At 37.1% G+C, this 11,899-nt stretch overlaps 1 protein-coding gene across 3 annotated transcripts; it reads left to right on the top strand.

Annotated features, from left to right (window-relative positions):
- On the top strand, positions 1-7,100 carry Bhlhb9 (basic helix-loop-helix family member b9). Of its 3 annotated transcripts, none has more exons than XM_042688190.1 (4): positions 1-277; positions 1,285-1,381; positions 2,398-2,478; positions 3,008-7,100. In XM_042688190.1, the coding sequence occupies exon 4, from the start codon at positions 3,290-3,292 to the stop codon at positions 4,934-4,936; it is 1,647 nt and encodes a 548-aa protein (XP_042544124.1). In that variant the 5' UTR covers positions 1-277; positions 1,285-1,381; positions 2,398-2,478; positions 3,008-3,289; the 3' UTR covers positions 4,937-7,100. The 3 variants fall into 3 exon arrangements, with proteins under 3 accessions (XP_042544124.1, XP_042544125.1, XP_042544123.1); XM_042688191.1 differs by having other exon boundaries at positions 1,285-1,392; XM_042688189.1 differs by lacking the exon at positions 2,398-2,478.
- Positions 7,101-11,899: the final 4,799 nt, after the last annotated feature.

Here is an 11,899-nt window from a genome sequence, read left to right as displayed (position 1 = left end):
CTTCCCGACAAGCTTTCGGGACAAGCGTTCTTGCTGTGTCCCGCTGGGCCTCTGGAGGCCAGCCGTGGTGCTAGTGCGTGGGGCGGGCCTCTTTCTGATTTGGCTCGTCGAAAAAGCAGTGGGAGTCCCAGAGAGCAGCTGCCTGAGGAGAGCTCAGGGGGGAGGAGGATCCCGTTTTCCTAGGCCCTGAGCAGTCCACTCTGGGTGGATTCCCTCAGACATCTGGCAGCTCGACATCACCAAGGAGGCTAGCCATCCAAGCGGATCCTCCAGAGAGGTGCGCAGTGTTCGGGACCCCGGAAACCAGAAGACGGTGCCCCCCGGCGGTCTGGCCGGCCCAAGGTGGAGGGGGAGGCCAGAATGGCTCCAGGATCATCTGGAGCCAGTTGAGCTGACCGCCTCCCAGCCAGCTTCCAGGGCGCCTGTGTCCCGCCCTGGAAGATTGTTGTGCCCAGAGAGGGCTGAAGGGGGAGAGGTTCAAGGGAGAAATGGCGGTGAGGGGGCGGAGGCTTGAGGGGGAGCCAGGGTAGGCCTCTAAGCTTGTGTCCAGCCGAACTGGTGGGAGGAGACTCCTCTTTCCCACTTTGCTTCCAAACCGGAGTCGGTTGGACCCTGGTGTTCCTGAAGTAATATCCCTTCCACAGACTCCTGCTTAATTAACATCAAGAGTCAGTCTCATCTCCGCAGTAAATCTGATGAATACTGGGGAAGGGGACAAAATTAAATGTTCATCTACTTTTAGTACAGTGTTGTTTTATTGCCTTATAGGTTTAGATTATCATGCCCAATTTAGTGTAAGCTAATGCTTAGGATAAAGAGTTGGTCAAATTTCATAGCAACGGACCATTAAATTAATAGAATGATGGTAACTTATGTTTGGTAGTCAATCTGTTTACTTACCACACCAATCAATTGTAAGTAATATTTTGATATGTAGGAGTGGGAGATAAATGTAAAGGGAAGTCTTTCTGAAGATCAGTTTCGAACATTTGAAGTCAATTGCTTATTCTGTTTCTGTTTCTGAAACCTGAAACATCATCTCCAGCCATTTCTCATAGACTCTATCAGTTTTGTGCATAAGCAGTCCCACAGAAGATGGCATGGCATTTATAAAAATGAACATCTGGAGAGCTATTAAAGATGCTAGACTTCATTTAGTTAGTCATGATGCTCAAAAAAGAGGCTATGAATTTAAATTCTAGAAATCTGTCCATTAACCTGTATTTTTTTATTTTGAACATATTTTCCTAATATTTTGATGAAGAACATCTTCCTTTTCTATAGGTTGTCACCTGCCCAACCAGAGGACTCTTCTTTGATGGGAAGGATAGCTTTTCCTGAGAACTCTTTGTTGGCAGTTTGGCACAGGTGGTAAATTAAGGTAGGATCTAGGTATGCATTGGAAAGGGGGCTTGTGAAGATTATATTGATATAATAGTGGCAAATACAGTTACCTATTTCCAACTGCTTATTGTACCATCTTGTTAGGGAAAGAGAGATGTAGCTCTTGCTAGGAAGATGATTGACTTCTGAGTTGGGAAGAGGTATAACCAGATAAATTCAGGTCTTGAGAAAGAAGGCTAAGGAATCATTTGTGGCAAAAAGATGGGAGACATTGAACATTGCCTTGAATACATGAAGTTTCTGTTATAAACCTTGCCAATGGTACTGGGTCATCTCAATATTTCTTTAATTATTTATTTAGTGTTGAATTACAGGGCCTGACCACTATCCTTGAGCTTTTGCTCAAGGATACCCTTCTACCTCTTGAGCCAGAGCTCTACTTATAGCTTTTCTGTAGTTAACTGGAGTCTCATGGACTTTCCTGTTGGGGATGGCTTTGACCTGTGATCTTCAGATATCAGCCTCCTGAGAAACTAGGATTACAGGTGTGAGCCATCAGCTTCTGACTATATCTTTATTTGCTTCTGCCTTTTTGCCCATCAGTAGGACTATTCCTTTCTAAATTTCTGTAGAGACCTGTAGGCAGCAGCTCACTTGGAGTTTAAGCATGAGAATCTAATTATTGTTTGGATCCAGTGTGGATATGAGTGAGCATGAGCATAAGTCCTCTGGTTGATTAGAGGTGGAGGTAACTATTGGCTAGTTTGTGAAACCAAATATGTTGATGCCATTAATTGTTTTCCAACATTCCGGATGCCTTTGTTCTCATTTGCATACAGGTAATGTGGACAGGGTGAGGATTCTATCTATAGGTAATTGGTAGATACTGGAGCAAGAAATGGGATGTGAAGCCATAATGAAGAACATTGGTGGGTCAGAAGTGACATGTAACTAAAATTGTAAATTTGGAAAGGCAATTATTGGGAGACTAGATTGCAGGTCAGTCTACCAAATATGCAGAAGTTCTAATCTTAAATACATTTTTGTCCATAGATCTGCTTGGGTGTCAGCTATATTTCTTACCAACACTGGAACTGAAGAGGGAGAAGAAAATTTTATTGAATTTTGGTGCAGGTTGGTATGAAGCCTATCTGGATATACCTACTAGGGTCCAAATGGACTGGGAACTCCTTACCCTCTTTTTTTTTTTTTTTGCTGGTTCTGGGGCTTGAACTCAGGGCCTGCCTGGACACTATCTCTGAGCCTCTTTGTGCTCAAGGCTACATGCTACCACTTGAGCCACAGTGCCACTTCTAGCTTTTTTTCTGAGTAGTTTATTGGAGATAAGACTCATGGAGTTTCCTTTCTGGGCTGGCTTTGAACTGCAATCCTCAGATCTCAGCTTCCTGAGTAGCTAGGATTACAGGTGTAACCCACCAATGCCCTCCTTGTTCCTGAGCCCGATGTGTTTGTGATGAGAAAAGTACATTGATGGTATGTTGTTGAGCATTATTCGAAGTGTGAGAAACAAAATGAGGTAGCAGAGTTTTCTACTTATCCAGTTCTACCACACAGTCCATCTGTTCTTACGACCTTTGTGGCTAACTGCATTAAGAAGCAAAGTTGGAAGATACTCAAAGGCCATTTCTATCTTTTACTTCAGGTCTGTCTCCAGTGGTGGCCTTGGATTGACAGAAGATCATCACTCTACAGGTCTGCTGTCAGATAACATCATCCTCCCTCAACCTGACTATGCCCTCTGATCTGTCCATAACATTGATAGAGTCAGTGTGTTTAGAAAAGGGACTGCGTAACTGCTAAACTGTCAACTGACACCTAATTCTTGCTAACAAATTCGTCTGATCCAGTAAAAGTATAAAGACACTGACCTAGGATACACTGAGAAGCTCAGCACTGAACAACTATATAGAACTGGGCTTCAACCATGACTGGGACAAAGAATAAGAGCAGAGTACATGCCAAAATTGTGAAAAGGGCAAGTGTACAAAGTAAAGCTGGAGAAGAGAAGGAAGCTACTGGTGTAGTCAAACCAGGAGCCAAGAATGGGGCCAAAGTCAAAGTCAAGGCAAAACCTAAAGCAGATGCAGTGAGAGAGATGAAAACAGTGTCTAAGAATAAAGTTGTTACTGATATGAAGGAAAGAGCCTGGTCAGAGCCTAAGGCTACAGTGAAAACCATAGCAGATTTCAGGTGCAAGAATGAGAGCGAGGCTACTAGTTCCATAAGTAAAGATAAGGCTAGTACTGATACATGGTTCTGGGCTGGGGAAGAGGCTAGTATCAATTCCTGGTTCTGGAAGGGAGAAGAGGCGGGGAATCGTTCCAGTGCTAAGGATGAAAATAAAGCTAATACTGGTATCCAGAGTCGTGTTGAGGAGTTGGAGCCTGTGGCCAGGCCCAGCTGCAGGTCTAGGTCAGGCGCTGAGGATGAAGAGGAAGAAGAGAATGTTATTGGGAATTGGTTTTGGGAAGGAGATGATTCCAGTTATGATCCTAATCCTCAACCTGTGTTCAGGATAATAAAGCCTCAGCCAGTGGATGAAATTAATGAAAAAAATAGGCCCAAGGACTGGTCTGAGGTAACAATCTGGCCCAAAGCCCCTGCTGTAACTCCTGCAGTTTTGGGATTTAGATCCCAGGTGCCATCTGAGACAAGGCTGTCTTCATATATTGTTCTGTCCTCAGCTGAGGAAAATAATCGTTCTTTGCCTGGTACAGCAGCCTGTTCTTCTAAGGGAACTCGTTCCACTTCACAGCCTATCCCTGAGTATCCATTTGGTTCTGACCCTTGCATCCAGACCTTGGATGAAATTAGACACCAAATTAAGACCAGGGAAGTGAATGGAACTAAGCCATTTGCTTGCCGTTGCAAAATGGAATGCTACCTGGGTTCTGGGGAATTTGAAAAACTTGTTTATATACTTAAGACAACTACTGATCCTCTCATTCATAAGATAGCACAGATTGCAATGGGTATCTATAAGGTTCATTCATTTGCCCAAGAATTCATCAATGAAGTGGGTGTAGTGACACTGATTGAAAGCTTGCTCAGTTTTCCATCCTCTGAGGTGAGAAAAAAGGCTGTAATTACTCGAAAGTCTCCTTTTGGAGATGAAAGACAACATAGGGTTGAATTACATGTTAAGCATGTGTGCCAGGAAACCATATCTTTCCCTTTGAACTCACCTGGACAGCAATCTGGATTAAAGATACTAGGACAACTGACTACTGATTATCTCCATCACTACATTGTTGTCAGTTACTATTCAGAACTTTTTCATTTGTTGTCTCAGGGAAATCATAAAACTAGAAATCTTGTTTTAAAAGTACTCTTGAATATGTCTGAAAATTCAGCTGCAGCCAGAGACATGATCAATATGAAGGCTTTGGCAGCATTCAAACTTATTTTTAACCCAGAAGAGGCAAAATCCAATCTTGTTAGTGCCGTGGCCATATTTATTAACATAAAGGAACATATTCGAAAGGGCTCAATTGTAGTTGTTGATCACTTGAGTTACAATATGCTTACAGCTATTTTCTGTGAAGTTAAAGGGATTATTGAAGCAATGTAAAATGAGGTAGAAATGAAAGAAAACTGGAGATGCCAAACATTAAACTTTACATCTTTTAACACAGTATTATCTGTTACAGGATGTACCTTGAAGCTAGAAATGAATATTAAGTCTTGATATGAAAATGTTTGTAGATTTTTATCTTGTCTAGAGTAGCAGATTTTTGATATTGTACTTAAGAAATAGCAGACCAGTTCATTATAAGTAGGCTAGCTTGATCTTTAGTGTCTGTTTAGATCCATTTATAGCTTTAAATGGCAAAAAGAAGATACTGATTTGAATTCTAGTTATAGAAATAAGACATATACATAAAGATAACCAATAATACCTACAGTGTGTGTGCGTGTGTGTGTGTGTGTGTGTGTGTGCATGTGTGTACATATGTTTGTTGCCAGTGTGTCCTCACATTACATAAAGGAGACAGGGTTTATTATAAGCAGTTTGTTGTAAGAGAGATTTCTATTTTCCTCCTATTACATCTGCAGTAGATAGTTATTCTCTAACATAGAATTATCCCTTAATCTCAGATAAAATACAGAGTTTACTTTTTATTCTGAAACTACATTTATAACTCTTAAATTTTAGGCATATTTCATTTATGTCAATCCTCTCCTAATCTGTCAGACTGCTGTCACCATATTTACAAATTTTTTCCTTTCACAGTTGCTTGTGTGTTGTATTTTTCAATTCTTATTAGCATACATTAGCTATACAAAGGATTATTGCACTCATATTTTAAATTGTTACATTTCCACAGGTACTTAGTTAAAAGGTATCTTTTAACAAGAATTAGAGGAATTGAATACTTTTTCCTAGATTTCCACAGCTGACAAGTGGCATAGCTGCTGTGTGTGTATGCCTGTGAGTGTGTGTGAGTGAAAGAGAGAGAGGAGAGAGACAGGAGAGAGAGAAGAGAGAGAGTGTGTGTTATACAGAGGCTTGAACTCTGGGCCTGGGTGCTGTTACTAAACTTTTTAGCTTAAGAGTAGTGCTCTACCGCTTGAGCCACAGCTCCACTTACAGTTTTTTGCTGGTTATTTGGATAAAAGAGTCTCATGGACTCAAAGACAGCCTGGTTGGCTCATATTTCAGCCTCCTGAGTAGGAGTACAGATGTGAACCACTATTGCCCAGCTGGCATAGCTGTTTTACCTGACACCAGAACCACTCTAATACACCACCCTGATGTCCTTCATATTTTTGGTTGATTGCATTCAAAGCTCAGAGACTGTTTGGTTATAATAGTTTAATTTTGCAATGGATAATGTCCTTGGCAGGCATTATAGTTCTTACCATCTTTCCAATCCATTTGTCCATCAGGCATTTACCTATATCTGTCTAGAGGTATGAGAAAAGTCAGAGATGAATGTGTATATTTTACACATCATCTGATAGATGGTAAAAGAAAGTAAAACTTGATATGCAACCTTCCTATCTTCTTCTGTCCATATGGAATTTACCCTCAGAGAACTAGAATCCTGTACATTTTTTTCATGCTCTGTATTGAAAGAATAATAGTTCCTTACAAAATCACACCTCAGTTTTTTAAACCATTGTCCTGTATGTTATCTGAAAGGCCAAAGGGCTCAGAAAAACCCAGTTTCTGCATTTCTACAAGCCAAAATTGAGATTAAACTGGAGAAATTGAGAATAAACTGAATACATTTAAAAAAGAACTGCAGCTTCAGCAAAGAACAAGAAAGCCAGGAGAAAGGCTATGATCTTAACCTACGTAAGGTAGTGATTCCTGGAAGTTATGGCTCAGAAAGCATCTCAGAACTTTTGGGCTGTTTGAGTTCTCTGAGACTCATAGTAGAAATTACAAACCTTATGAGATAGGGAGAAAGTCTTTATATGTTGAGATGTTGCAGTTATGGAACTAAAATGAGATTATACTGTAAATACTCATAATTTTTCCTCCACTGACTATATTGTGAACATATTTCTATGTCAACAAATATGCTTCTATAAAATATTTTAATTACTTCATGATTTTACTGTGTAAAATTTTACAGTTGGTATAAGGTGTTAAAGTTTTTCATTGGATGCTCTTTTGATGTGATATATGTGCAAATTTATTTATTTGCAGAATTAAGGAGTGTAGAATTCACCATCTTACCTTTTCCCCTTAAAAGTTATCTTTACAATTTAGTGCTATACAGATCTACTACATGCTTTTTACTTAATAGCTTTATTGAGATTTTACTAACACATGAAATTGTATATTTTAAGCACACCAAGTTTTGACATAAATATATGAAACCATAACTACAAGCTATTGAACATAGCATAGCCATCACCCCCAAAGCTTCCACATGCCCCTGTAATTCCTCCTTCCTACTTTTTTTGTCCCCCTAACCCAAGGCAGCTGCTTATCTGCTTTTTTAACACAATCATTTTCCAGTTTCTGTAATTATATATATATAAATGAAATCATACCTCATGTGCTCTTGGAAGGGGAATCTGGCTTATTCACTAAGCATAATTATTTGAGTTTCATTTATGCCATGTATGAGGAGTTCACTATATGGCTTTACCACAATTTGTTTATTTATTCAACTGTTAATGAGTATCAAGTTCAAAGTTTAGTTTTTACAAGTAAGGTTGCTGTGAGAGTTCATGTACAAAGGTTTCAATGGGTGTATAATTCTATTCCTTTTGGATAAATACTAATATATTAAATATTTTCCAAAGTAGTGGTACTGTTTTACATTCTAACAGAAGTATATAAGAGTAATGATTCCTCTACATCCTTGCTAGTATTTGGTGTGGCCAATCTTTAAAATTTTATCCATATTTCATAGTACTGGCTTGTGTATCTAGAATGATATTGACTATCTTTTCATATGTATATCTGTCATCCATATATCTTTTGTGAATTATGTCTAAATCTTTGTCCATTTAAAAATTTTTAGACTTTGATTTTTGTAATTGCTTTTAAGAGATTTTGTATGTAATGTGATGCATATAAAATGATACAAATGTGTTGTCAAATATATATTTTGCAAATATTTTTTCACAGTCTGTGATGTATCTATTCTTTTAATGTCTTTTGATTAGTAGCAATTATTTTACTAGTTGAATCTTGGTGTTATATATAAGAACATTATCTAATCAAGGACACAGATATTATCCTTATTTCCTTCTAAAAGTTTTATAGTTCTAGGGCTTGCAATTAGGACTGTCATCTGCTTTGAGTTCATCTTATACATGGTGCAAGTTATATATCAAAGTTCAGGTTTTGTCATAGCCATATCTAGTTCTTTAAGCACCATTTGCTAACAGGACTAGTCTTTGAGCTGCCTGTGCATTTTTGTCAAAAAATGAGTTGCTCCTATATATAAAGTTCTATTTCCTTGTTATATACTGTTGCATTGATCTGTTTATGTATCTTGATCCCAATACCACTTTGTCTTGAAATTAGGCAGCATGATTCTTGGAACTTCATTGTTTTTGAGTTATTTTGGTGTTTTGTATTTCTATAGGAGCTCTAGAAATTAGTTAATTTCTATAAATCCTCCAGCTAATATTTTGATCAGTATAACTTTGAATCAATAGATAAATTTGGCAACAGCAGACATCTAACAGTATTGAATAAATAAAATATCTGACTTTCGTTAGGTATCTTTTATTTTCTCTCAGGAGCATTTTTTATTCATGCAATACTGGTTTACATCAGCTGCATATATTCTTTTTATGGCCATATCACATATAATTTATTCCCTTGATGATGAACATTTACAAGATATTTTCCATATGAGAATTGAGACCACAGAGAATATCTTTGTTCACATCTTCACATCTCTTTGAAGATTTACTAAGATAAATTTTTTGAAATGGAACTGCTTTGTTTAAAAGACCATGAATAGCAATTCTCTGTAGCTAAACTCTTCCAGAAACATACCTGCATTTGAACATGTTGTGTTGTTCATCACAGTGGGAAAGAAAACAGATCTTGAGAGTCTTCAGTAAGAAATGACATTGTAGGGTTGGGACACTTAGATGATTTGAGAAAGATTTTAAGGAAGTGAGGCTTTGCTATAGATTGAAACTGTCAGAAAGATAACTGCTTTGATACCTTAAGTAAATCTTGTTCTAAGGCAGGGGATACTTAACCAAGGCCAAATTTGTGATGGGTAAAAAAAACAGAAGTCACTTCTTAAGCCAAAATGGGATATTTTCCATTTCTGTGACTGAGACAGTGTTTTACTGTGTGTATGTGATTACAGTCAACTTAGTTTTTATTTGATACATCACAGTCACAGGATGATCTTGTGTTAATTTAATGTTCTATTAAATTGATAAGAACACAAAGGCCTACCTGTGAGTGCCAAGGCAGATCTTTGATGTCAGGGGCTGCATTTATTCTTCTCATAGATATTTATAAATTCCCATTCAACCCCCAGAAAACAAAATGAATATATATCTCTGTATAATCTTAACAAATATTTGTCATTGATATTTTAATCTTTCCTTTCATATGCATAAAACTATCTTCTTTACTTAAGAATTGAGGCTTTTAATAACATTTATGTTGCGTCTTAGATTGCAGTTTGGTATATTCCATCCTTTCTTACAAAATTCTTTTTCCATGCATGCCAGTACTTGGGCTTGAACTCACAATTTTTGCACTCAAAGCTTTATTTTTATTTTTCAAAATAATTTTATCTTTTTGTAAAAAAAAAAAAAAAGGCTATCTCTTACAACACATTGCAAAGGACCCATACCTTTGCAAAGATTAAATCTCCTCTAACATTGGATTTAAGTCTCTATGACAATTATCTGGTTGGGGGGGGCGAGCGGCTAGAAGTGCTACATGTGTATCTGTGTGTATGTTTTATTTACATATTTTGTTGATAATAGGTTTCATAGTGACACTTCCATACATGTTTATAATGTACTTTGATCATACTTACCCAGTGCATTATCCTTTCTTATCCTCTCTTTCCTCCTTTCCCTTTCTTTTTTTCTTAGTCATGCTTTTGTATCCATATCCATGTCCTTTTATCCCTATAGTCCACATATGAGAAAAGCCATGCAATACTTGTCTTTCTGCATCTGACTATTTAATTTAACATGTTCTCCAGTTCCATCAACTTGCTTGCAATAGATATAATTTGAATATCTGAATAAAACCCCATTGTGTATATGTACCACATTTTCTTCATTCATCCATTGATGGGCTCTTAGGGTAACTGTAAGACCCTACCACCACTGATTATTCTACAATATAAAAAGATGAGAACTTTACTACTAAGGGTTCATCTATTATATGAACAAAGCAATGAGGTATGAAGCAAGATATTCAAAAAGCAATTCCCTCGTTTTAAAGATTAAAGTTGAGAACTAAATGTTAGTTCCTTGAACAGCAGCTACCTTTGTCTCAAGTGATTGTATTCATGCAAAAGTATCTTCAATGGATTGCAGTTTGGCATATTTGAAACTATGATAGAAACAACAGGTTGAATTCAAGCAAGTCATTTCTTCAATTTTTATTCACTCCCACCACAAATCAGGCAAACTCATAATTCAAATGAAGCAATTCAAACTGCATATGAGCTTTTCTCAAATGTTCTGTACATATAAGCATATTTTGCATTTACTATTTTATTAAATATTGAGATCTTAATAGATGAAAGAATGTAAATGATTTTTATCATTTCATATCTCATACAATATTTTGTTCAATAAAAAATAATTCAAAATTCCTTTAATTACCTGGTGATTTGAAAATGACAGTCATATAAGCATTTATAAATACTTCTTTTTCTCTATGAGTCTTATGTTGTATTTTACTGAAATGTATATTTTTGCATTGCTCTTTAATTATTCTCAATTTGTTTAAGAACAAAAAAGAGCTAAATGACTCTATCATGCTTCTTCTGAATGTCCATTAGTACTAAATGGTATTATTCCTGTTTTTTTTTTGAAATTTTGCTGCCATGAGGTTTGAACTCAAGATTTGTGCTTGCTTGGCAAGCACTCTACTTACTGCACAAGCCATACTCCAGTCCTTTTAGTTTTTTTCAAAAAACTATCTCATTTTTTTGCCTTAGCTAGCCTCAGACAATAATCTTCCTACCTCTGCCTACCACATAGCTCAGATTACAGGCTTGCACTGTTTATGATGGAAGTAAGGAGAGATGGAATGACTTACTTCATTGTCATAAAATGAAAGCACGGTAGCTATAATCCCAGAATTCAGATCACAAAAATCTCATTACATTATTCTCTTCAGCAGAATCATTATTTTGCTTTATTCTTTAGAAGGATCTTTCTGTAATATGAAGAGCACAATACCATGTTCTCTTGCTTCTAGAAAAGATAAGAAAAGATAAGAAAGTAGAAAAGATAAGAAAATCGAACTCAGAGATACATTTCAGTTACATAGAAATGCATGTTCTTAGTGCTGAACATGGTTGTGCATGACTGTTAATACGAGGACTTTGGAAGTACAGGAATGCTTATTAGAAGTTTAAGGCCAGCTTAGCAAGACCATGTCTTTTTTTTTTCTGGTCCTGGGGCTGGGCCTGAATGCTGTCCTTGAGCTCGTTTTGCTCAAAGGCTAGTGCCCTACCACTTGAGCTACAGTATCACTTTTTGCTTTTTCTGTGATTAACTGAAGTAAGCCTGACCCAAAAAAACATAGGCTCCATGGTTTCCCTCATTTGTAATAATTAGTATACACCGAGAATAGTCCTAGCAGAGGATCACAATAGATCAATAGCTATGTACATATGACCATATAAAATGATGTTAACCAAAATGAACTCCAAGATATGGAAACAGAGGGTTTTTTCAGCGTACTGTTTGCAGTTACTTCCTTTTTTTTTTTTTTTTTTTTTTTGTTCTTTGGTTTATCCCTGTGGTCACTGTTTTTTTTTTTTTTTTATTTCAGTACCCTTTGTCTTGTATATAAGTTTATCTGATTTGGGGAAGGGAAAGGAAATCATAGAACCAGTGG

This window comes from Dipodomys spectabilis, unplaced genomic scaffold (genome assembly GCF_019054845.1).
Source record: "Dipodomys spectabilis isolate Male_0828 unplaced genomic scaffold, ASM1905484v1 ptg000113l, whole genome shotgun sequence".
Lineage (NCBI taxonomy): Eukaryota > Metazoa > Chordata > Mammalia > Rodentia > Heteromyidae > Dipodomys > Dipodomys spectabilis.
Note: the sequence above shows the minus strand (reverse complement) of the source record. Positions and strands in the feature narration are given on the sequence as shown.